The 26462-nt window shown below is 44.6% G+C and overlaps 1 protein-coding gene across 1 annotated transcript; it reads right to left on the bottom strand.

The window, feature by feature from the left end:
* Positions 1 to 261: 261 nt before the first annotated feature.
* On the bottom strand, positions 262 to 24449 carry BI-1 (Bax Inhibitor-1). Its single transcript, XM_077644104.1, has 8 exons — positions 24287 to 24449; positions 19260 to 19368; positions 15773 to 15893; positions 13291 to 13437; positions 10767 to 10846; positions 5041 to 5141; positions 1337 to 1406; positions 262 to 956 (listed from the first exon to the last, which is right to left on the bottom strand). Exons 1-8 carry the CDS (start codon positions 24337 to 24339, stop codon positions 927 to 929), a joined length of 711 nt encoding a protein of 236 aa, XP_077500230.1. The 5' UTR covers positions 24340 to 24449; the 3' UTR covers positions 262 to 926.
* Positions 24450 to 26462: the final 2013 nt, after the last annotated feature.

Below are 26462 nucleotides of genomic sequence, written 5' to 3'. Positions count from 1 at the left end.
ACGCCCGGCTGCTGACGTCATTAGCAGGAAGTGACGTCAGGTTTTCACGCGGAAGCCCGTCACCGCACGTTGCGGCGAGGTGTGAAAGCGAAAATTAAAAATTTGTAAATTTCCCATGGAATGGCCTGCACGCTTTAGTCCAAGCATTTTAAAGCCAAGCTCAAACATCCCATTCTGTGGCCCTTTTAACATCACAGGAATCTTTCTTCTCTTCATCAGAATTGTCATTCCTGGAACCAAGAGAGATGACTGACACATTACTTTTGATTTAGAACTTTGACAACTTTTATTGAGCCACAAAAAACACCCATAAACACAGAGCAAACCCACTAATGCAAACTATGATTGTCAATGGTTTCCCTTTTGTGCGAGTTCAAGCAGTTTCAATGTGCGTGTTGAACTGTGAACCCCCTATGCATCCCCAATCCCCACTGCACACTCATTTTGGGACAGGCATTGAAAATGTACACTGGTCAGATGTTGGAACATCAAGATGTACACAACACTTGTATTCAAAAGAAAAACTCTAGCACTTGACACCACAATGATAATAAGGATGACATCTGTTCACTACAGACTTGCACAAGAAGTTAGTTTTACATTCTCAGGAATTAAGATCAGCTGTGGCTTTTAGGCATCTGAAACATACAGAAAATTCTGGTTATGTGTCATCTTCAACATCAAAACAAAGGTTACACTTGATAAACAAGTCCCGGCCATGTGATCTCGCCGTGCAATAGCTCTCGTCACAGTCCTCTCCCCAACAGCCATTTTTCTTTACAAACTGCAGGTTTCTTTAGATAAGCATTCTAGTGAAGTGGACTTTGACAATGCTTGGCAAACTTGGACTGACTGGCTACAGGAAACTGAACAGGGTGTACGCAGGCCAACCAAGGGACCACCGACCCTCTGCAAGTGGCGAGACATCAGTTCCGCTTTTCACGCCTGCTACTCTCCTGGAATAGGACAAAGAAACGGGCATAAGGGGCTAGGAGGGCAGCAAGTGCTGTGCAGGTGCACTTAAAATGCTATAAGCCAGAGTGCAAAACAGGACATGGGTGACAGGGCAGATGTGTGCAGTAAACAGGCACTGCACACACATAACACAAACAAAAGGATGGCTGAAAGCAAATTCTGAACAATGACCAAATGGTCTTTTGCTACACAAGCTGCACTGCCTCACCTTAGTTCCATTCCTCTGAGACTGCACAAGGTACAACAAACAAGAGCAAGCTCAAAATCTCAGAATTAACCACCTTAAAAGAGCTATGGCAAAAGCATATCTCAGGGCTAAAATTGGCTGCAAATGCACACAATGGACAGTGTTTGATCTTACCTTCTGAGTCAGAATAATGAGCAGGCGTTTGAAGATGCTAATGAAGTCCAGGAACAAGTCAACGGAGTGTCTGCAAAAATAAAATCAAAATATGGTTGCCAAATTAAAAACAAACCAGTTTCCTGCTCACATGCTGGGGGGGAGGAGGGAAAGAAGACAGCGAGGGTAATCCAACAAAGCTTCTGGATATTTATGCGCTACACTTTATAAAAGAGTAGGCAACAATAAGGGGATTTTACAAAGTGAAAGCCCCCCACATATCATGCAAAATTTTTTGTGTGAACATGTCAACAAGCCTTACAAAGTTCACCTAACACATCGATGTCCCCCATTTTAAAGGAAAGAAAATATGCTGTCAATCTAACTAGCCAATTGCAGTGACCACGTGCAACAGGGATAAAATTTAAATGCAATCAATTGATCACATTAATGTGTTGCTACTAGCACAGATATGGTTTATGTTTGGAGTGCAAGTGCACGAACCTCACACTCGTAGCAATCTCACACCTGACAATGATATAGTACCTACAGAGGAAGGAAGCAGTACCGAAATCAAGGAGCATAAGGAATATTTCATTTTTTTTTGCAAGGTGGATCAATGGGAAATTAACAGCGTATATCGCAGGAAGACAATTTCCTTACACTGAGGAAACTCTGCATGAGCCCTGTTCATCGTTGGTCACTTCCACCGCGATCGGAGAAATGCAATAAGCGAAAGAGTTGTAAAAAAAAATGGTGTAATATATTGGCGGCTCAATTACGCTGTGAATGGTATCTACTGGTGTTTTAGCATCAGGTGGCTATAAGAGATCATTACAAGGCAGTTTCTTTGCTACCAGAACTGCCATGCAACATCACGGAATCCTGTTAATTATTAGCTAACAGACTTTTCCTTTTGCATGTCTCGATAGACCCGTGGGCTTTTAAGGGGAGACGCTACCTTTGAAAACCGAAAAACCGCGAAAAAGTAGATTTTTGGAAAAGTTATTATTCTGGTAGTATATATTATAAACTACCTTTTCTGTAATTATCAATGTCTAATTCGCTGTGAAGATATTCAAAATTAAATATATAACAAGCCGCGGTGGCCCCCGAGCCACGAGCAAGCGCCAGAAATGCCCCAACTACGTGCGCACGCCATTCCTTTCCCGCTGAACTGAGCGCCGCCATTTTGGTCTTGCTTTGTTCGTGAATTCTTTCACTTTTCTTCGCTACCTGTATGGTGGCTAGAAGGGGACAGTGATGGGCAAGAGCCAGCGGGACACACAGAGGAGCGATGAAATTTGCAGATCGCGCTACCTGCAGCTGGTGTGTAGCTGTCGTGGCTGATGAAGGGGCAGCGCAGAGCAACTAGTATGCACGCTACGTGAATTTTGCGTAGAGTTTGTATTTTTATTGTGATGCAAGCTGCAGACATTTCATGATGTCTGCAGCTCAGAGATGCATTAGTAAGAAGAGTGAAGCTTCTGCGGAGAGCAGAGAATAAAAAAAAGGCTAGTTATTTGCTACATCGCAACGCGCAGTAAAAGGTGTCATGCGATTTAAAGAAGGTAGGTCTCATTTTACATTTGAAAGCACAGCAGTGTTTTGCACCTCGCACATAGATAGCGCAGCACTGTCCCGAGCTGGTGGCCTTCTTGGAACGTCACCACTTTTGGCAGCTGCATATGACAGATCTCATATCCGTCTCGCTCGCAAACGCCGAAGAAAACAATGTGCGGTTCTGCTGCAAATCTCAGTTTGTTCCAGGAATTATCAGGCAGCTGAAGATTTTGGCAAATGCGCTCTATATCTGCCTCGGTATTGTCCTGGTGACTGGCCTGATGAGAAGTCTGCTACATTGTCCATTGACTGCCCCGACTGCCCTTCGTTGGCCGCGCTTGTTCTTTGCACACCAGCGCGCTTCAGCGTCCCTTGCGGCGCCGGGAAATTCATTGCACGTCGCACCACCCCCTCTCAAGGGGTGGATACATCAACCGTCACACTGCCCCCTTCTAGCCGCCTTACTACCTGTGGCGGCGGCGGTAGCGGCATGCTCAAGGCGTGGCTAGCTTTTGATTGGGGGCATCGCGACTGTTTATAGTTTCCCGCGTTTCAAATCCGAGGCTACGATTGGGCCAAGCACGCGTTTCTCGAGAATGCGGGGGATCGGGCGGCTGCTATTGGCTGCTACGCATGGTGACGAGATTGTCTCCGCCGGCTGCCCCCTGAGCGTCATCTGCTCCGGCTTCTTGCTCTCCTGTGTGCAGAGTGTTCGCCTTTCACCATTTTTGCGATCGTAGTCTTTATGGTCTCTCGCCGTGGCCTTAGAACAGTTTCATGCAGCCTGTCGATCTTTGCGTGATTGGGCCTCGATACCTAAAAAGATTCAAGATGCGACACACGTTGGGTGCACGGAAGCGTTTTACGAGGTCTGCCTGCATGGCGAAACGCACAGCTGTCGAACGTGTTGCCGCTTCTAGCAACATACTACCTTCAGTGCATGGGCAAGGCTGAGAAATGGAATGAGGTGAAAACAGAGATGGCAAAGAAAGAAAGGGCACGGAGACGGCTCCAACTGTTCAGCAGGATTACAGACCTGGAAATGTTGAAACTATTGAGGGCTATTTTCTCGGAATTTTTTTTTGCCTTGCATGGCTGCGCATCCCAGCATCATCTCATGAACCACTCGATGAATATCCATGCGGTTTTCTTTTTATCTTGTACGTAAATAAATTTCTGAGAGCAAGAAAAGCTCATTTATTCAAGATGTGTTTGGAACTTGTGATAAATAAAATGTGGTTAATTAGTGCATGTCTAATAACTAACTAAATTCACTGCTGTGCTAAAATTTTTTTGAAAGGAAATTTAGAAGGGCCTTGTTGCCTGATGTGCCTATCCAGGAATTACCATAATGAATTTCGCAGTGCCAGCATGTTCAGCAAATTCTCCAGCCGTCCCAAGGAACCCATGTAAACCACCTTGATATACTCCTGTAACTTGAGAACCATTGGGCACAGCTCCCTGAAACTTGTTAGTTCTTCAAATGTTTGTGCTATGAGCCTACCCTGAAAATTTGATTCAGATATCTCAAGAAATGAAGTTGGTGCTCAAAGGTAGCCTCCCCCTTAATACAACAACAGTGCCGTGCAGAGACTATAGAGAAGACAGCGATTATAGGGACAGCGACAGTGATTCGGACTAAAATCCTACTCATTAGGTGGGTGCTGCTGATGGGAAGGTCGTCACCTCGGCCTGCCTCTGCCGATAGAGTAGACGTGGGGGTCTTAAAATAATATGATAACCATGGCGTAGCACTGGCCAGCACGCTACGCGGCTTTAGGCTTGCTGCTAAAGCACGACTGAAGAGCATGAGAAAGCAACTGCACCAGGCCCTGGCGCACTTTTTTTGATGCCTCAATGCACATGCCGTGTGCCATACGCCATGCGAGGCGCCCGAGCATCCAGGCACTTTCCTTCATAGCAAGCATCAGTGGAAAAACAGATAAACACCGCACATGAAATTTATCAAGCGCTATATATACATGCCTACGCGAGGGAGAGGGCGCAGTTTGTAGCCACTTTGTGCACCCTAGCAGTGAGCACACAATGGAGCCGTGGGCAGTGCATTTTTTTAAGACATCTGTACAACCGTACAGAGAAATTAATGTGAGCATCATGCAGATAAAATAAATGAGGGGATTACATTAAACATATTCAGTTACCTGATGTAGTCACGCTCCCCGCGCTTCCTTTTCTCGATGATGAGCTGGGTGTCATACAGCACGAAACCACAGAAAACAGCTACACCAAGGTAGAGGTTGGCCTGAAAAAGAATTGCTAGCTTTGAAGGTAAACAAAGCTTACATCAATTTGCTAGGCACAACGCTGCCAATACACAACTGTTCCCCACAGCTTAGTTATTCTGGCAACAATACATTTGAGAAAAGTTATGTACACAACAAAAAGGAAACAGTATACAGTATAAGACCACGTATTCGATAAGATTTTCTTTTTCCCCCCCAGATTTTAGCATGTCGAATTTCCACCTAGTATATCTGCGTATCCAAAAACAATTTTCCCAAACTTGCAGTTCCAGTCTCATTATCATTGAGTACTAACTATACTTCATCTCAAGTTGTTTGGAGTGCTGTGAAAGGTAGAGCTCTTGTCCCTCAAATATCTCAGCAGTGTTGAGACTATTTTTCAAGCAATTACTGCAGTATTGCAGTAATTTAAAAGGCAGTTCAGGATGGTGTTTTTAAACTACATCGAGCGTTTCATTCACTGGTTGAAGTCCACACGAACACAGCACTGCAGAGGCCTGCTGCCAAGTGGTAAACCACCATCCATAAACATGGAGTCTGCAGAGTCAGCAGTCTCCTGCTGCTCAGTAGCTGGACACTGGGGCTCCTGCTTTGCCAGAGATGAAGCTGCCAGTCATGAAGAAAGGGGCACAGAGGAACATCTTTTGCAGTGCCTCCCGTTCTGATTGGCTCAGACCATCTCAGTCTCTTCACAGTGCTCAAACAACCTTTGAGATGGAGCATAGCAGTGCTGTCAGTTGACTGTTTTGATGGTTTCGATTGCGATGCCATCTAGCCACGATGACCTCATGACACCCACACTATTGAAAGCAGGACAATCGCTTCATGCATGATGTCGAGACTGCAAAAGCAATGCTCTACTGTTTTTAAAATGAGAGTAATCGTAGCTGCTGAAAGCATCGGCAAAGCATCAATAACTGCTACGTGGACTGGATGAGATATGGACAGCCTGCAGTTACTGCCGCCAGACGGCTGAAACTGGCCTTTCCAGCTGCACACTGCAGCTTTATCAGGGATACTTAGGCCCACATTCTCTAGGAGCTCACTGGTCGCACTTAAAAGAAATGCAGGATATCCAACACACTTTACGGTAACAAGATGAGCTTCTACGAAAAAGATCTCTGACAAGGGGCTATCTGAAGACAGTACACCCGATAACGGCGATCACAAAAGCGCACCGACTCAGAGGACACTTCCTGGGCGCATACGCCTTGTGCCTGCACGAATGCCGGAGCGAGTTTGCACATGCACGCGGCGCCGAGAACAAGAGCACTGCACGGGCCACATTCTGAGGCCCGGCCCGGACCAAGGCCATTCCCGCAGCAGCTCAAGAGGTAAATTCCTCACCGTGTGCAAACAGTCTCCTGCTACACAGGCAAAGAAGTGGCCAGGAAAGGTGCTCAAATCGCAACACTATTCTTAACGCTTGAGAAAACTTGTTCGGTAAGCACAAAGAGGAGACAAGAAAAGATGGGTTCACCCCGTTTTTTGAACAGCAATCTTTAACTATCTGTGAATAGCTCCGACGTTCGGACATCCAAAGAAAACTGGCTGCATGCAGGCAAAATAAACCTGCATTACCTCTAGATTTTTCAACTTCTTTTTTCCGCCTTGCAATGTCTAAATATTGAAACGCCCACAAGGCCAAAGCAACTATTTTTTTTTTTGTGAGTAAGATTTCACGGATTGAATTCATGAGCATTGGCCACATTTCTATGGAGACAAAGCAAAAGCAACTGTTTATTACATAATATATGTTTGAAGAGCTGAAGTGCCCAATATCACTATGCTCTTCCCCAATGGAGTTCCTTGTAGAGTAGAGATGTGTAAATATTTGGGGGGCAAAGGCAGACAATCAAAGACTATCTTGGAACAGACAACCGGCTGCCTGCCAAGCAATCGAATTAAGGTCCTCCTCCGGCGGTTCTTATGAGATTTCAGACGTCCAGTCGTGAGCAGTAACAGAAAACCAAGCTGATACAGTGCGCCTCCAGGTAGATCCGACAGTGTGTACTTGCTGATTGCTAAAACAGCTAAAGCACTCCTGGGCCAGCCCGAACCCGTGCAGTATTCTACCCAGATCTGTACATGCCAGATATTGGCGCCCATGCAGACGCCAGAAGCGGCACACTAGTTTACAGCAATATGACGACTGTGTGGCATCCGCGAGTGCCAAGGAGAGAGTGAGCAGCTCTTTTGTTCACAGTGTGAAATTCTCTGATTAAGCGTTTCGGCATGAGAGGGGGAGCTAGCCAGCGGCAAGCACATGGAGATGTGAGCCCTTTTTCGCCATCTGGTGCAGGGTCGCGCTGGATGTGCAAGCTCGCGGTGCGTATGTCGTGTAACTTTTAGTCGAGTCATCAAGCCAAGTGCAAAATCCAGTGCAAATAGATAAATTCTCTCAGTGAACATTCTGCTCACCCAGGTTACACATAAATGAAAACTTGTTTTCGATATCCCCCCAAAATTACACCTCTTATCATATCCCTTCCAGGCGCGATTTTTGTTTCCACCGAAAACCCGAAAACATATTTTTCAGCTTAGGTAGTATATTTAGCTCAAGAAAGACAACTGGTTAGTCTTCCAGCACAAAATACCAACAGTTAATTTTTTACAGGGATGTGAAAAATTTCATACAAAGTACCATAATTGATGGAAATGCTAGCATGAAAATGCCAGGCCTTGCTTGACAAGTAAATACACCAAGCATGGTGGAATAAATCTGTTTTGAAGATACACATTACATTTCTAACTGAAAAAAAAAAAAAATTATAATGGTGGCAAAATCAGTCTGCACAAAAATGCTGGATGGCATGCTACCCTGCTCACTGTCTTGAAAAGTATTACGCGATAGCGTACACAACTAGTTCGGTCGAAAAGCCCTCGACGTAGTAGTAGTTGGCACCGCGTGTCTGAAATAATCAGGGGTTGTGTAAAAAAAATTATATCATGGTAATTTGTGGTTCTAGTGATTGAAGATTGATTGGTGTGTGATAGGCGATGACGAGTTGATGAAATCATTATAAAGTGTCAAAATGCTCAAAATGAAAAGCCAATGCTTGGTGATGCTAATTAAGGAAATTCAGAACGTGTAATTGGTTGATTAATTGAAACAAAAAAAATGAACAATGCCTTCAACAGTGCCAAACTGTTCAGAATGGAAAGCCTAACCCACTATGCTATCGCGCCATACCCTTAAGACGGAGCAGCTTGAGTACCCTCCCCAATTTTTATTTACTGCATTTACTATATGTAGGGATTGGACTTTTTGTTTTTTATTACAGGACGCTACGTTTTTTTTCTGCAAATATTATTTTTGACGAATTAAATAGACTTTTTTTGACGAAATAATGTAGCAATTCTGTGTGGTCAAAAGTCAGTAAGTCTATCGGTATTTCTGTCACCCTGAATAATTTATTTACCAGTAATTAATGTACAAATGTTAGTACTTGGAGCTGTGTTTGTAGAAAAAACTGCTACCCTCATTAAAAGACTACGAAAGTTAAATGAGATAGCCGGAAGACAAAAACGGAAGTTCTGAGAACTAGGATGACATGCCATTATTGTGTTGTCGCGCTGCATTAACCTAATTAACCGACTATCAGGTCTAAGCAGGTGATGATAGTGAAGAAACAGGGCTTAGCTAGAAGGCAGCGAAGAGATAAAGCTTCCAGGTCTGCAGAGGTGTGTAAGGTAGCGGAGCAATACCTCAAATCCCACACTGCACTGCTTATCCTATACGCCATGAGCCCAATGCCGGCTGCGCCGCCTGTCGTTGCTTTTCCAAAGCAGAGACTGGGCTGCTCCCTCTGGCTTGTAGCTTGGCGATGGCATTTTGCTCACGCGTCTCCCGCAGACACTCGACACAACTGCATGGGCCGTCACAGGCAGGCTTTACAGGATGACATGATAACCGGACAAGCATGCTCTTAATCTCAAAGGTGGGCTTAGCCTTGGAAATCACTATTTTCCTTCCTGAGGAATTCAGGAATGTTGCCTTGCTTAGAATGTGAATTGCAACCGACCCTTGGAAAAATATATAAAAAACTTTTCTGGGGATGTGATCAATCTCTATTCCTGCCTCGGTTTTCTTCTGCGCATGAATAGCGTTACTCTGTTAAACTATGTAAAACTAAAACTCATAACCATGCAGTACACTCATGTAGCAAGCTTCATTGGTTGCTATGGGTGACATGGGATGCCTGGGTTTTACGCTGCTCGCTTACCTCTAATGCACTGTGCCGTGCCATGTTCTTATGGTTCATACTTGGGCGCTCTATTGAACGGCGACTTCATCCTTACAACATGCTGATATCCTACGACACCTGTGCATGATTCTGCGAATGATACTCGACGTTTCTCCGCAACTCAAGAGGTAAATTTACTGAAGCATGAAACTTCGTAGTATACGTATCTGCTTGCAATACTTTTGGTTCACAAGACTAATAATACTCTCGAAGGATAGTGATCTGGTTTTGTTTGTTTATTGCTCGGTGTTGATTTTTTTAATGAGAGAGGAGTGGTGTAAACGTATGTAAGGTGTAACATCTCGAAACCGCACATGGACTCCGATGCCGTAGCAGAGGGATCATTCGATCATCTGAGGTGCTTCAACATGCACTGACATTTCACAGCACGGGAATGCTTTCGCGCTCGTCCCTCGAAAGGCCCCACAACTTTGGTCTCAAAAGCAACAGGTGAGCGGGCGCCTGTTGCACTATGTCCAGAGCTTTATGAGCGGGCACACAATGCGTGTTCATGTTTCAGGGGCTCTCTGCGTGTCGTCCGGTTGAACTGGGTGTGCCGCAGAGCTATGTTTTGTCACCCTTTCTGTTTAATGTGGCGATGTCGATGGTAAAATGCCAGAGCCGTCAAGCCACCAAGGAGGGTAATTTTTGCAGGTTTGTTAGCCCCCTAAAACAATGGTAGTCTCTAAGTGTATAACGAAAAAGAGCAAGATTTCCAGCTAGAATTTTGTTAATGGGAAGAAATGAAACATCAAGCGCCCAGCATACACACCGCCCAAATTTTCGACCATGTAGACTAGCGCCACCAAATCACAAGTGCTGACAGGTGTCAGGCAAAAATCAAGCACTTGGTCCTGTTGCTACTTTTTTTTCCAACCAAAAAGTTCCGAATGACAAAGCTTGCTGCAACCTACATTACTCCGACAATATTACCTGCAGCGCAGTATTTAAGAGTTTGGAACGTTCATCTAAATTAAATATTATAACATATTATAACCATGCCACGGAGAGGCGCCAATCACGCTGGAGAGCTGCGTGCTGTGTCAATTGTGCTCGCTCAAGCAATCATCGGCATTCCTCTCAAAGCAGTTCGTGAGTCATTAAACTTTTGCGTGCTTTGACCAAATTTCAATTAACACAGCAGTACGTAATAAATAACACGCATAGTCAGTTTGTCATATCAAGGTCAACTGCTGCAACACCTCTGTTACATGGAGATCACAAGTACAAACTCTTCAATAGTGCAGCGTCAAGGAATAAAGAAACTTTGCAAAATTGAGGAATTCAGTACAGGGAAGTTCGTTACATCCAGGTAAACAGTATTACTCTTGTAAATGAGAAAAACACAGAAGTCAGGCTGCAGGGCATGTGGCCTACCTGGAACAGCAAGTACGAACCCAGGAACAGGTTGGCCAGGGTAAAGAGGGACATGACAGAGAGGATTGACATCAGAGTTCCTGAAACCAGTGAAGAGTACAAAGCCAAAAATAGAATGTTTTTAGCTTTGGCAGTAGTTCAAAACTATAGTATGCCCTTGAAACAAGCAACAGGTGATAAATTCCATGAGCACGTACACCACCGTAACAGTTGTCTGAAACATCCTCAATTGGATTATACTGTAAGGCTGAGCAAGAAGCTAAACTGTCAATCTAACTTTACGTTTTATCTCAGAACCTCCTTCGTTGAAGCCAAATACATCTTTGCACTGCCTCTTGAGCAAGTGCCCATTATTCAAAACTGAAATCTTAACAGTTTTCAGCCGTTTGTACATTAGCACGAAAACATCCCCATGCTGCCTCATGTCAGAGAACGCCCTGTACAGGTCTCTAGTCCACATTATCGGAGATCAGTTTTGGTTTTATAGGGCTGAAAGTCACAAACAAACTCTGGTTATGAGGGAAATTGTAGCAGAGGGATCCGGATAATTTCGGCCACCTGAGGTTCTTTAAAAGGGCCCTGAAAGTGGCTATAATAAAGTTGCGGTATGCCTGCGATGTGAAAGCATGCCGCTTCTCGAATATTGTCTAGGAAGAATTTTTTAATGCGCTTTGTAGAAACAGTTATGTACAGTTAAAATTTCAATTTCAGTGTCTTCTCGCCTTTCCCTCTCTCGTCACTTTTTGCACACTGGAAGGTCGGCGCTCTTGCGCCGGCCCCACCTCCGGGAAAGAGCTTCCTGAGCAGTCGGAGCTACTTAACTTATTGGCCGCGGCCACAATAGCTGCCTGACGTCTGAAAGAATCCAACCAATAGCCATCGCTCAATATGTATATGTAGATATGAGTGACAGAGGGGGGTGAGAGCATGAAAAAGTCTACAAAAAGGGCTCGCCAACTTTCGCGCGTGATTGTAGGTCCTCTGCTGCTTGCAGAAGTGCATTATTTGGCTTAGGTGTTTATGACAACACCATGCAGTGATTGAGCAAGTTGATGTCCTCTCCTCTGAAGGTGTTTCAGAGCCCTTTTAAGGGGGAATGCTGAGCTGATGAGTCACCTTTTGAGCTCCTATGCCAATATTGATTACAATTTCCGGAACGGTTTTGCTTCCTGTCTAAGAATTTATTCAAATTTCATCACCATAGCCCAAACAAGAAAAAACAGCTGTCATATAGTAATTAGGTCTGTCAGCTTAGGAAAACTAATTTCTAACATTATGATGAATGATACACTAATTGTGATTAGATACCTTCTAGGTGGTTTTAGTGAAGGGTACGGACAGTCGCGTATTTTTCATGTCATTTCTGTAAAAATGTGATCACTTAAAAATGAAGTTTATTCTTGTCTCTCCATTATACATCAGACATTTTTCTGAGTTGGAAAAATTTCTGATCTAAGTACCTGATCTTGTCCCTTACAAAATTTCTGACTAGAAACCACCTTGAAAGTAACTTTTTGCAAAGTAGTTTGGAAATGATAGTTTTCTTATCAGTTTTGTTTCCCAAAAAGTGCAAACTGAGAAAAATAAGATTTCAGTACATGCTATTTATTTTATCGCCAAAAATAAAAGTTCCCTGCTTCCATCATAACACTGCTCCATGGCAATTGCTTCAAGTTTTCTCTTTTTTTCAGCTTTAGACTGTCCAGTACCCTCGTCAGCACTCATGAAAAGCCTTCGTTGGCTGGTTAGTTGATTGGAAAGATAAATAACCAGCGTCAAACAGAGCCAAAAGTAGGTCTGGCTTAGCAAGATTCCAAGTGGCGTGCGAAAACAGCGTTGGAAGGTCATATGCTATGTTTCAGCCAATCCAAGCTTCTGTTTCAGTTTGCCAGCTGATCTGTAGTTGCCAGAGCAAAAATTAAGCTTTCTTTTTTAGTTTTTATTTAGCAGTTTGGTTTATTCACGACATAAGACCTCCCATGACTAGAAAGTGCAAGAAACAAACTAATGCAGACATTTACAAACTAATGCAGACATTTGCTTCATGTTTGGTTTCTTGCTGCTCTGCAGCTGCGTCTCGGAAAAATTGTTCATAGGCGCTTTCAATGGCAAACGCACACCACAGTCTCGTGAAAAGAATTCATTTTCTTTTCTACAGTGCACTTAACCAAACTTGGTGAGAAGTTGATTACATCCGAAATCCAGCAACTGTGCACTGACATAGCACAGTACATAGGACTCTAATATTTCGCCTCCATTGAAACGCAAAAGCAGTGGGAGAGATCGAACCCGTGTATTTCGGGTCGGCAGCCCAGCACCATAAACACTGAGCCACCGTGGCAGCTGAATTATGAGAGAATCACTTTTCTATTACGCACTACCACTTTAGATTAAAAGCCTTATTGACGTTAAGCTTAAGAACTCAACCGTTCTGTTCAAAGAACCTGTGTGACTGGTTAAAAAGGCTTCTTGCGACCTCAATCCCAAAACAAGCAAAAAAATATAGTGAGAAGTTCACACTTACCGCCCACATAGATCCAACGGCAATGGTCAGTGTACAAAGCACTGAGAGAGAAACAAGTGAAGACTGCACATGTGGCCAGGAATGCAGTGGCAATGATGGATGGGTCCACAGATACGACTACGTCCAGAAGTGGTCCCATGCCCAAACCTTTATATGAATCAGAAAGCACACAGTCAGTTTAGAAAAGTCACAAAAACATATGTTAATAAAAGTTGCTGCTTCACTGATTTGGTATGCTCCAACTCTTACAGTTTGCCCCAGGAGCTGAAATAACAGCACGTGAATGAGCAGCCATTACATTGCAGATTTTTATGCCTCGCATGTGCTCAATCCTACTACTTGTGATGTCATAGCCAGTATTTGGCTACTGAAACAAACAATGTAACTAAACTATAAAACTAGTAGAAATTATTTACAGGGTGAAAGAGAACTTCATGTGGTAACCTATGTTTAGTAATATAGTGCACATCATTCCAAATAAAAAATAAACATGCAACAAAATTTTGCTTTATAACTTGGCGTCTCCCCATAAAGCTAACCCGCCGCGGTGGCTCAGTGGTTAGGGCGCTCGGCTACTGATCCAGAGTTCCCGGGTTCGAGCCCGACTGCGGCGGCTGCGTTCCAATGGAGGCGAAACGCTAAGGCGCCCATGTGCTGTGCAATGTCAGTGTACGTTAAAGATCCCCAAGTGATCGAAATTATTCTGGAGCCCTCCACTATGGCGCCTCTTTCTTCCTTCTTTCACTCCCTCCTTTATACCTTCCCTTACAGCCGTCCGCAGATATGCAAGGCAGATACTCTGCCATTTCCTTCCCTTAAACTAATTTTCATTTTTCACATAAAGCTGTCTAAAAAAATTCCAACACTGCTGATCCTTACAACAAAGAATAAACTCCATGAGCATATGCCTTACATACCTCCCCCCCCCACCCCTGCCAATTTGCTCTTGCATGAAATGGTTTGGTTTATTGAGGTTTAACGTCCCAAAGCAACTCAGGCTACGAGGGATGCCATAGTGAAGGGCTCTGGAGATTGAGACCACCTGGGGTTCTTTAATGTGCACCGACATCGCACAGTACACGGACCTCTAGAATGTCGCCTCCATCGAAATTAGACCATCGAAATTAGACAGCTGTGTCTGGGATCGAACCTCCACCCCCCCCCCCCCCCCCACCCCTCCCCCGTCTTTCAGGTCAGCAGCCGAGCACCATAAACACTGAGCCACCACGGGGTTCTTGCATGCATGAAATGGACAAAAGAATTTTCGCAACTGAGCCATTACTGTACACTGAGCGCTAGTAGCCAAAGCATAGCTTTTTGACTGATTATAAGAAGTCAGTACTGAAACTAGTGAAAGGGATGAGGCTACTCCCAAGTGTGTCTACAATAGAAAAATGCATGGCTCCTGCTTCACTCCCCTGGGCTAAAATGACCCAATTTTTCATTTCTCTTGTACTGGTGGTGTATATTATACACATTTTATGCACTCCTGTAATGCATGCAGAAAAGACAAAGACCACTGGCACTAAGGCTCTTCTGCCATGGGCTGCAAACTGAACAGCCTCCTAAATGCAGCACCCAAGAAAAAAGCTGGCTTTCTACAAGCTAATCATTTCGGGGCAAATGAAGTTTGCCTCTGCGAAAAAAGTTTGGTGTGCCCAAACATTGCAAATGCAAACCACCACCCTTAACCTTCTTTACATTTGCGCTTTTTGCTTCGCTGCCCACCCATTTTGGATGCACTAATGCTGCAGACCACTTCCATGTCAACAGTGGGTGGTCCTCCATGTACGCTAGTGGTCTTGAACTCTAAGGCTGACCATCACCCTAGGACTTTTCACAAAATATTTTGTTTAATCTGATTAAGACTGATTCCAAGTGGGTACGGCCTGCAACTGGGCAAGCTAAGAGTCAAGGAATTCCATTCAGTACAGTATGTAAAAAATAATTGTTTCAATGTGAAACCACCAGCCAGAAATTTAGAATGAGAAGCACAAGTACAGTCGAGGCCAGAATAATAGGGAGCGACTTTGGCATTCCTACTCCTCCCTTACGTTCCATAGAGGAAACAGGAAGGTTTGCTGCATTTGTAACAGCACAACTGGAACTCAATCGCATAAAAGCTAATTTGCTAGTTAATACATGAGAATAGTTCAATTGCTGAAGTGTGCTAGTATTACTCTGGCTGTGACTATACAGGGGTGATGAAAAGAAATGCGAACAGTGCCGAGCCTACATGCTCTGCTGTTAGCATTTATTTTCATTGTAAATTTACTTCAGTAGTAGCAAAGACACTAGAGTCATCCACGATGCATTCTAGGATGACGCTTAACATCTTTTTTCTTACCAACACAGGTAAGTGAGATGAAAAGAAATTTAAACAGCGGAGCGCGTAGGTGCCGTGCTGTTCGTATCTTTTCATTGTGATTGTACATGCAATTCCTTAAAGGGCACTCCTGCAAAGCTTTCCATGAAGCAATACCTGTGGTGAAGGCAAAGCCAACAAGGATGGCCAGGCGTACGTGTTGGTTTTTGCCATTGTCAGGGATTCCGAAAAGAGCCACCAGAAGGCCAAGGGACAGCAACGTTGTCAAAAAGTTGCCCTGAAAATAAATAGCAGGCCCCCCCACCCAAGATTCATTGTTTGGAAAGCTGGGAAAGTGAGTGTTGACCATGAAAACCGGCCCAAAGAAAAAACAGATGACGCAAGGGCAGGCACCATCGTTGTTTATTGCCCGTTCTTGTATTTCAGTTCGTATGATGAAGTAAAAGCTCGTTAGTTTGAACTTCAAGGGACCAGAAAAAATGTGAATTATCTGAAAGTTCAAATTATCGAATGACCCAGTTTGCATCACTGTAAAAGGCTGCCCGATTTAGAGATGAGAACAGTGCAGCAATGACTATTTTTCCATGTTTCCATCAGTGCCTTATAGTGTGCGTACCATTGGGACCACTGAACAGAACTGCCGCAAAATCGTAAGGGCCTCTCGCATCCTTCGCAGTGCAACACAGTGGAGCTTCACCGCTACTGCGTCACCCCTATCGTAAGCGGCACTGTCGCATGTGAGGAGGCTTCAGTTTCAGCGTGCAGTTTCGGAGCACTGGAAAAATGGAAGCATGCGGACGGAATCGAAGGAAACCGCTCAGTGTCGCCGAAGTGTCGATAAATAAAAGGAAGGGTGGGGGGGGGTGGGGGGGGGGGGAGAGAAGCATCAGCCAATCAGCATGAAAGACAGTGCTCAGTTGGTTTAGGTTAGCTGGCTGATGCTGGCTGGCCAAGCAGCCGTCGCTGCGTGCTGGCACAAAGCTCAGCAAAGTGAAACCGAAACTAACTGGCCGGACTGTTCTCAGAGATGGGGCCGCCCATTCGTCATCCCGCCTGCAGTCACGCGCATGTCAGGAGAGCGCGAGCAACTCTGTACCACGAAGTTAGGTTTTCAGTTCGACTATTATGGCGCTCTCTTGCTGCGCCAGTCATACCTGGACACAGTATCCCTTCGGGAGCCCGTTCGAATTAACCGATGCGAGACCCGTAGTGTCCGACGCCCCAGACTTATATGGGCGTTGGTTGGGACAGAGCTGGCAGTTCGAATTAGATTTCAAAATATCATGGGGGTTGAATTTACGAGCTTTTACTACATTTCCTTAATGCTACTTTTCCCCATGGACGCCCAAGATACAATCAGTCGCAGCACACTACAGAGCAACTGACAGCAATGACACCATCAGAAAAAGTAAAGATGGATGCAACTCCAGTACTTTTTTTTATGCACATTAGCAAGCTTTTCTTTCATAACATGTTAAGCATTAACAAACAAACCCTTCCAAAATGGCTTGGGATTAGACTCTTAGGTAAAATGTGCACACATGCATAAAAATTTAGAGAATAAAACACCAAAGAAACATTGCACAGCCCACCACTTACTTCAGATATGTTCAAAGACACAAGCATGGAAACCTAGTAGATGCTCAAAGCTGTTATTGCATGCTTCAGCAAAAGCCAAATCAACAGTGCCATTCCTGTTTTGCAACTTTGTATCAGCACCTGGTGAAAGCCTCCAGCTATTTATTGAAAAATAGTACAGACACAAATGAAATATTTGAGAAATGCAGTTGACACCAACACTACTTCCTGGAGTCAGCATCACGATCACCCTGACTACGTACACTGCAGGACAAGGGCCTCTCCCCACCTTATCCCCGCCAACTTCCTAGCCTCATCTGCCCACCCAGCTCTCTGCCACTCCTTGCTACACTCGCCTTCTCTTGCAATCAGTTCCATTATCTTAAGCCTAAGGGACCATCACCTACGCCCATTCCTCCTATTTCAACTAGGATATGCCTAACTCGCGTTTGTTCCCTCTGGATTCCACATCTGGATTGCATTAGCAGCTCACAGTGCCATTTCGGCTAAAAAGTAAAATGCTAAAATGTCAAATATGGCTACTCTAATTTTGTTTCCACTTACTTGCATCAGTATAAGCAACAAAAAAAACTAATGAATATCAAAAGAACACATTATAGGAAATTCAATAGTTTGTAGCCTCCTTTTTAAGTGAGAAGCACCAACCTGTTTGAAAAGCCTATGCTCTCCGTGTCCGAAATTTTAAGAAGACACGACTTGAGCTTCAAAAAGATGTGTGGTGGTCATTGCTCCAGCAGTTCACACCCGAAAACACATTTAACTACGATGAAACTGAACTGTTTTACAAGCTGCTACCTGAAAAAACTCGTTTGCTGGGGACACTTGCCACGGTGGCAGGCACAGCAAGGAACGCTGACCGTCCTCGTCAGCAGCAACATACTGGGAACCGAAAAGCTACAGATTCTTCTTATCAATAAATCAAAGAACCCAAGAAGCTTCAAGGGAGCACGTGTCCCAGTGCTCTACGAAGCCAATAAGAAGGCCTGGATAACGCAAAAGCTTTTTGAAGACTATATCCGGGAGCTGGATAGGAAGTTTGAGCGCCAAGGACGCAAAGTTCTTATGCTAGCAGATAACTGTGCTACACATGGCCAAAGACCTTAAAGCTATGCTATGCAGCTGGAATTCATGCCGCTAAACACGATGTCCCTACCGCAGCCAATGGATCAAGGAGTTATTCGGATTTTAAAGCAGCTCTATCGGTCGTGCGTGCTTAGTCGCATGGTGCTATAAGCAGACAGTAGCAAGAGCTACAGTGTAGACTTAATTTCTGCACTCTGCATGCTTTCAAACGCATAGAAGGCAGTGACCGAGAGCACAATATGAAATTCTTTCCGCCACGCGGGTTTCAACATCAAACATAAAATGCAGTCATTATCGGATGATAGCAACAGTAATGAGTCAACAGTCCCCTTCATCTGCTGACCTCACGGAGCATTTGCGTGCTGCAGGCGCCGTTCCCACGGAAGTGACACTGGAGCAGTTTGTCAACACTGACAATATCGAGCCCTGTGCTGAACTTACCGATGACGAAATAGTTCGCCAGGTGCTGGAAGATGATGACTGGCTCCGACAGTGAGGAGCCAGTGACTGAGCAGCCAACTAACTCTGAACTAACGGGAGCCCTTATGGTGCTTTCTGCTCTTTACAGAGAGAATGTCACTCTCGCCGATGTGCAAGCTGACCTACTGGTATGGCAACATAGCACACCGCAGAAACAGACAAGTTTTTTTTTTTCAAACTGCTCTGTAAATAAAGCGACGTCTTTTTTGAGTGCGAATTCGTTTTTTCAGACTGTCCGATTTTCCGGACGCTATCTCTGCCCCTTGAGGCTCCAAAAATCAGTCTGACTGTATTCACATAACCGACAAGGTCACTTCATTCTAAAAATACCTACTATGCAGTAGCAGATGATTCCGAGTTGGGTGGTCTAAGAACCTGAAAGGCTCTCTCTCTCTAAACTGCCATTAGAAAGTGGCCATGTGGCATGGGTATAAGTGTGATCCTGTTCTCATGCAGGCTCAGAAGTTGGAAGGTGACTTACCTGCAGGATATCTGTGAACAGGTGAACGTATCCACCAGCTGCTGTTGCCAGGGTGGAAATAGCCAGGCAGCTGTAAACGTTCTTCAGGTGGTCACGCACTGGCTTATCCCTAAGGAGGAGGCAAAGATTCCTAATATCAATGACAGCTTTGAGGACAAAACAGGCTACTAGCAACACAACAGCTGCAGAATGGTAGTCAACAAGAGAGGATAGTTAAAGCACAAAACATGCGCACCGCTGCAGACGCTCCACAGGTTGCAGGTTGCTACTTTCCAACCTTCCAGATTAAATTATCAAGCGCTCCTGCTATACTTAAAAAGGCCACTTGCTGCAGGTGGACATCCAACACTGGAGATTCAAAATAACTTGAGAAATGAGGCCCCACCGGCCATGCAAGTCTCTCAAAGAGCACTTCATGCACGGTGGGACTGCCGTGAAGTGGTAACTTCACATTCTGCTTCGGCAGTGTTTTGCTCAAAATATCGATTTGGCCCCAGAATAACATCTGTACTGTTATTCAGGTTCTGATATATCCTAAAAAATATTAGTTCAAATGTAAAAAATTGTACAGGGAGCCCCTCATTTTTTCATCCCGAGAGTGTGTGAAATGTCGAACTTTCACTGTGATAGCTGCATGGGAGCCTCCCTAGGGTAAATGAAGATTCTAATCTCCTTTGGCCGCATTGGATGTGATGTGAACGCTATTAATTCTGGCCTACAAAAGGCACAACTTCCACAAATGTGGACGCAAAAAATGCGCTGATGACTGAACAACCTTGCGTGGAATCAGTCCTTTTTAATGGGTGGCTCTGGGTGGTGGTTCTGGTATGGCCCCGGTGAGTCAATTTTCGCTTGATTTTTTTGCAAGAAACTCGTTACTGTGCCTAAAATTTGTTGATTTGTTTACATAACATATTGTGACAGGGTTCACACCTTGAGAATAGTTGTAGTAGCAATATAATTAGCGGGGAAGGTTGGACTTGTGTACAATTCTGGCATGCTCCCTACAAAAATGTTCAATTTTGAAAATTTTTCTCCCACCAGATCTTAATTTGAGCATAAAGGGGATATACAAGGGCCACATGAAATGTCACGGGCGCCATGACTTGAGTCCAAGGCATAGCTTCCACAGTGCAAGCTAGAGCAGATGGCGTATGTTGATTAGAAAACACAGGTTTCCACCGCGCTACAGTCTCCAACATGGTGGTCACTATGACGTTTGTGCAACCCAAGCACGCTGTAACCAATAGCTACAGCAATCGCCTGCAGCCCAATGGAAATGTTATCCAAGCGGAAGAGCGGGCACTTGAGAATGTCGACTGTGCAGCCATTAGATCCAGGCAGGCCCAGCTCATGTGAGCCCTGCCATGGGCCCTTACATAGGGTGAGGGGAGCATGGAAAGCTACTAATGTCACTTCACTGCGATGGGCAAAGGTGAAAAACCTGTTTTTAATATTTTTATGGTTGGAGAGAAAAAAATGTTAGTTTTTAAACTGCACATAAACTGCCGCAAAGCTGTCTATGCACAGCAGTTTACTTGCAAAATAGGCCAGTAATGACAACATCCCAATTTCATTTTTGTCTTTTCTAGCTTATAAAAGCTCCGTTTTTGGTAAAAGTAGCATCTTTGTTAAAATGCGGTCTCTATCAATGCAAACCAACTTCAACACGCCCTCAGAGCTTTTAAGTTTTAATGCCATGCACAATTTGATAAATCTGATAAGGCCCATAAATTCATGCCTCATCCCCATTTACATGGCCCATGTTTGGCGACTGAGTACAAGTTCATGGGTTTGATCCTGGCCACAGTGGCCTACAGACAAAATGCAAAAAAAAATGTGGTGGTGGTAGCGGTTTATTATAAAGATAAAAGGAAAAAGTTAAGGAAAAGAATGTTGCGAGCCATGGCAATTGCTATCCAATACCTTAAGCACCCGAGCTGCAGCCAGCGGAGGTGAAAAGGAAAAGGAGAGGATAGCAAGGAGAGGTATACAGGGAAGCGATAGCAAGAAGGGACAGTTGAAATTTTAGTACACATTAGAGAACTACCAAGTTGTTGAAATTAAATTGGACCTCCTACTGCAAAGCACCTTCCAACCAACAATCTTGCGTTGGCATGAAAGATCTAATGAACAACCATGTTTAAGACATCCAATGGAAAAATTTGTTAAGTTTACAAGAACCACTTTATGAGCTGGCTAGTTGAACATCTCAAATATCAGTGCTGAAAGATGAGATGCAAACCCAAGAGGGCAGAGAGTGATGCCTGCTGCCAACTTCACCCGGAAGACAAGAGTTAATAGTTGATGCTGCACACTTCCCACTTCAATTACGTTCAATCTTTTAAGTGCTGGATCTCAGAATTTATGGTTTATGGTGGTTTAATGTCCCAAAGCAACTCAGGCTAGGAACGCTATAGACGGGGGCTTTGGAAATTGCGACCACTTGGGGTTCTTCAACGTGCATCGACATCGCACAGTGCTCGGACCTCTATCATTTCATCTCCGTCGAAATTCGACCGCCACGGCAGGGTTCAAACCCACGTTTTTCGGGTCAGCAGTCTAGCGTCATAACGATGAGCCACTGCGGCGGCTGGTTCTCAGAAAAATTATGTATTCATAACTTACAATAAGAAAAGCGCTACATCTACGCAGCACTTCAGAGGAGAGAGGTGCCACATTTTAGTCTCAACGACAGTTTAGCATTGCTAGTGCACTGATACAAGAGCTTGCGGCTACTTTTATTAGTTTCCAGGCAAAAACGATGTTGTAGAAAACATCGTTTTTGCCTGGAAGAGTAATTTTCACATTTAAATACTGACGTCATATGCGGTTAATGAGCAGTTTATTTTTGCTCTGATGAAAATTTTTAAGTAGACTCTACATGTCAGCACCCCCAAGGCATGGTATTAAACCTAGACTTGACACACTAGCTATGAAAACATACCATTTAGCACATGAAGTCATTCCTTTTGCTTGTGGCATGGATATCAAACTCAGAGTAAACCTAATGAAACCATTTAGCATTATTCATTAAATGACTACACATATCATGGAATCAACCACCTTCACACTATCATTTACTACAAACTTGGCACAAATGAGCGGTCCTAAACATAGGCTATAAGAAATAAAAAATGAACAAAATTTTGTCAGGGTGGTGTAAAGTGAAGCTATCTGCGCTAGAAGTGCCTCTTAATTGTGGATAATTCTAAACCTCAACAATTAAGCAGTGCCTAAAAAATTCAGGGGGGGGGGGGGAGGGGGGCATTTTTGGCATTTTGTTGACAAAGTGCAGTGAGGCGAAAGCCTTTAGCACAACGTTGCTGCTTGTGTCACTGATGTGTGGTTAAGATGTTGATTAGGTGCCCAACTGTTTGTGAATCTTAAATGCTGGAGACACTGGAGGGCGTTTGGGAGGCATCTGTCTGATTCAACACCATTCCGCGAACGCTCTCCAGCGTCCTTACACTATACAAATTATTGTGGGATGATAAAAGCAAAAAATAAAGTGTCCCTGCCTGTAGCACTAAGTATAATGGGCACTAGACAAAAATTATTGTGGAACGATAAAAACAAACAAAAATAAATAGTCCCTGCTACGGGCACTAGACATTTGTTAGGTTGGGGCAACCTAAAAATAATGAAAATTAACTAGACAAGAACTACAGATGCGTTGGCAGGAGGAAGTAGCGTAGTCGTTAGCACGCTCGGCTGCGAAACGGAAGGATGGTGGTTCGAATCCCACCGTGCACAAGGATATTTCTCTTATCGAGATGACGTCATTTGATTGACAGCTATAGTGTGACGGATTTCGTGGACAGACATTCGACATAAACGCAAACTGTCATGTCCAGGTTTTTCATAACTAATTTTCTTCATTGGTCGTAACTACGAAGCTGCGACAGGCTGACAGTACCTTCCAGAGTACACAAAAAAATAAAAGGCCACGCCGTCCCATGTCTGCAGTATGTTCTCTCGCTGCACGGCATCGGCCCGCTTAAACCGGGAACAAGGCCGCGCCGCATTTTTTTTTTTTTTTGCAGCTGCCAACAGAAACAGAACAAATGCGACACGTGGCAGTACTAAAATACTTTCCAGATTTCTGTACTGAACAAAGTACCGAGTTATTAAATTGCATATACATATATCCAGATACGCAACGAGTATCGCGCAAGAACGCAGTCAAGTGGACAAATCACAGAACCACCCTCCAGTTGAAGAAACAAACTGACGCAAAAACTTCCCAACGTTGCAACAAAAACATGGTCACATTAGAGCACAGAAAACGCACAAGGCTGCGTTACGCTGTCTCCTTCCAAAACTTCTAGAATCTTCTTTCCTTCAAACGTAAGTATATTTCCCGGAAAGTCGCGCCGCTGATGACCAACAGACTCGCTTTATCCGTGTTTTACGCCGCCATTAGACAAGACCCTTTTCACATTCCGAAGTGTAATGGTTAGCACGCTAATTACAGGGGCAAGGTTCGAACTAATAGCGCTAATAGTTTTTATTCGATCAAACTGATAGTCGCACCCACATTTACAGAAAGGAAGATTTACAGGATCAAATATGACGCTAGCGAGACAGCTTGCAAACGACAAACCTTAATGTTGTAACGATTATCTTAACCAAAAAGGAGGGGGGTTGTATGGAGGTGGGGCCGGGGGAGCACTTGATAAGGTCTGGAACGAGACAGCAACGCAGCTTGACGCAGGAGTGTTCTAGAAGTGCTGCCAATGCCTATCAGAGCAAAGGAGGTCTAACCCTGCTTATGAGCGAAGTGCGAAAATGTGCCCTCAAATCTCACGCAGCGAGGTAAAATATCACAAACTTAGCATTACGCAATAAGCATGACTGCAAAAAAGATGGGGCTCACGAAAATGAGCAATAAAATGGTGTCCCTGATAACAAACGACCGACAACAGACTGCACTACACAGCTATTTTCACACGTCAGCGCCGTTCGAACAGGAATATTGTACTCGCGTCCCTAACGTGCGCGAAAAAACAACATATGCTACTCACAGTCTGTTGCTGAACGAGTTCATGAAAGCATTCATGTTGAAAGACGCCTCCATTTTCTCCTGTCGCACAACGACTTGCTCGATTCAATGCCAAAACCCAAACAACACGTCACCCCAGTCGAACGGCAGCCCAGCCTTGGCCCAGCAGCGGTTAGCTCGACAGTGCTGCCACAGGTTCGTAGCGGCATCTGCTCGACTGATTACGTCGCCGCTTCCGTTACAATGACGTCATTCTTTTCTGGTGTTTTCATCAGCTAGCGCCGCAGCGCATCCGGCTCGCGGTATTTTCGTAACTGTACCACCTGCACATACTTGCCTGTACTCGTTAGCATGCTGTTGTACTAGAAAGCGGAAAACGCTTGCTGGCCGACCCGTGCGAATATGTATTTGACACAGTTGGACTAGAGCCTAAGTTTGACATCTTTATTATACTACGTGATTGTTCGCCATATAAAAGAGTGCACTTCTACTGGGCACGCTTGAGCCCTTACGTAGTACAGAAAATCCCAGCGATGGCAAAAAAAATTGAATGACGTCATCAAGCGGCCGTATGACGCACGTAGCAAGCTGAGTACAACCAATCGCCCCACTGGACCACCTCAAACGTGGCGCCAGTTTTCTCAACATTCGTACCAAAACTGTAACGCAACCAATTGTCGTACAGCGTTCCGGGTGATGTCATACGTTTTTTGTTGCATATTCGCAAGTCAAGCGGAACATAGTGGGGTTCTTGAATTGCGACGTGACCTCCCGATGTTTCGTTGAGGGTGAACGAGTCCTCAGCGCAGGACACAATCTTAATTGGAGCAAAAAACAAAATTGATAGCGACACAGAGATTGTTGTTCTTTGCGTTCAGTCGTCCGGCGTGGTTTCGGACCCGCATGAGATATGGTGCAAGTGACGGGCTTTTTGAAGAGCCAGCGGTGGTCGAGGGTACCTGTTCCTGCACATGCAGCTGGACTTTCGGCAAAATGCAAGCACATTGCTGCAGTCCTTATCCACCTATAGAGGTAAGTAGAACGCTCTTTTTATCTTTTTGCCAGCCGGTGTAAAACATCGGTGTGGGAACGCACGACTTACTGCTCGTCTAGTGCCATGTATGTCGAGCTGTCTCGCTGCTATGAAAGAGGTGAATGGTTTGAAAAGTTGAGTTCATTAGATTGCGCCGATTGCACAGTGCGGCACGCGAACTCGTCTTCCCTTTCATAAAGCTGTTGGCTGCACATGCTTGGCTTTTTCGCCAAAACAAATATCGAATAGCCTGTGGTGGTAAGGGTGTACTGAAAATTTTAAACACTTTTGTGCATTAATATATCGTTTATTTTTCCCCTCAGGTTTCTAAGGGTTCAGTAAGCCGTAGGCTGATCTTGGAATTGCCTAGGCACAATGGGATGTGGTCGGTGGTATTACCGGCAGATCCCGTTGCTGGCAAACCGTGGCCTGTCGGATAGACCGACGACGACGCTAGCACGATCAAACGACCATTTATCTTGGTAGTGTGACGGTTTTTCAGGCCTGCGGACAGTCGCCCGATCTCCTCGGCAGATCGGCGGTTGAGCGAAACCACGCCTGTGAGGAGACGATGCGTTCGTTTCCAGAAATAAGCGAAACGAACACTTCGACCCTTACCAGAGATAAACACAGCAAAACCAGTTGCTGGAAGTTTGCTTACATACATTAGAGCAGCCAAATGTTCAAGTTTTGTTGTAGCATGGCAGCAAGATGTTTATCAGTATGCACTGGGCCTTTACTTGTGTCTAGCTAGTATCTCATTAATTTTGTACAGATATCTGCCTCATTATCAGCAGCGTGAGCCTGATGTTGCTTTAAGAGCCTGTTTTATGTATTCTGGCTGCTTGAATAATGTGCACTTTAACTGTTGTTTTAACTGTTGTCAAAATTTAGTAAATCCTCTGATTCATTCAAAATATTTCTTTTAGGGTAGGGCTTCAGGCATTGCAGGTGCTGAGCTGCACAGATGTGGAATGTGCATGGGCAACAAAAAAAAAAGGACGTGCAAGAGAAGTACGCACCAAGGCCGCTGTGGAAATTTTGCCACACAAAACTGCCCACTCCTGCACGTCTGCATCCCAAAAACGATCGGGAGAGCATGGCTGCATTACTTTGCAGCAGTGCACCGAACTCTGCATTGGCATTCCACAGGTAAATGCTACAT

This window comes from Amblyomma americanum, chromosome 1 (assembly GCF_052857255.1).
Source record: "Amblyomma americanum isolate KBUSLIRL-KWMA chromosome 1, ASM5285725v1, whole genome shotgun sequence".
Taxonomy (NCBI): domain Eukaryota; kingdom Metazoa; phylum Arthropoda; class Arachnida; order Ixodida; family Ixodidae; genus Amblyomma; species Amblyomma americanum.
The sequence above is the reverse complement of the archived record's forward strand: the minus strand, read 5'-3'. Positions and strand labels throughout refer to the sequence as shown.

Excerpts from the sequence above, each read along its gene's own strand:
- BI-1 (XM_077644104.1), bottom strand. The coding sequence starts at position 24,339 with ATGGAGGCGTCTTTCAACATGAATGCTTTCATGAACTCGTTCAGCAAC. Across the intron at positions 13,438-15,772 it reads TGGCTTTGCCTTCACCACAG|GTTTGGGCATGGGACCACTT; the intron begins GTATTGCTTCAT and ends ATTCATATAAAG. Across the intron at positions 5,142-10,766 it reads GTTCGTACTTGCTGTTCCAG|GCCAACCTCTACCTTGGTGT; the intron begins GTAGGCCACATG and ends ATTCTTTTTCAG.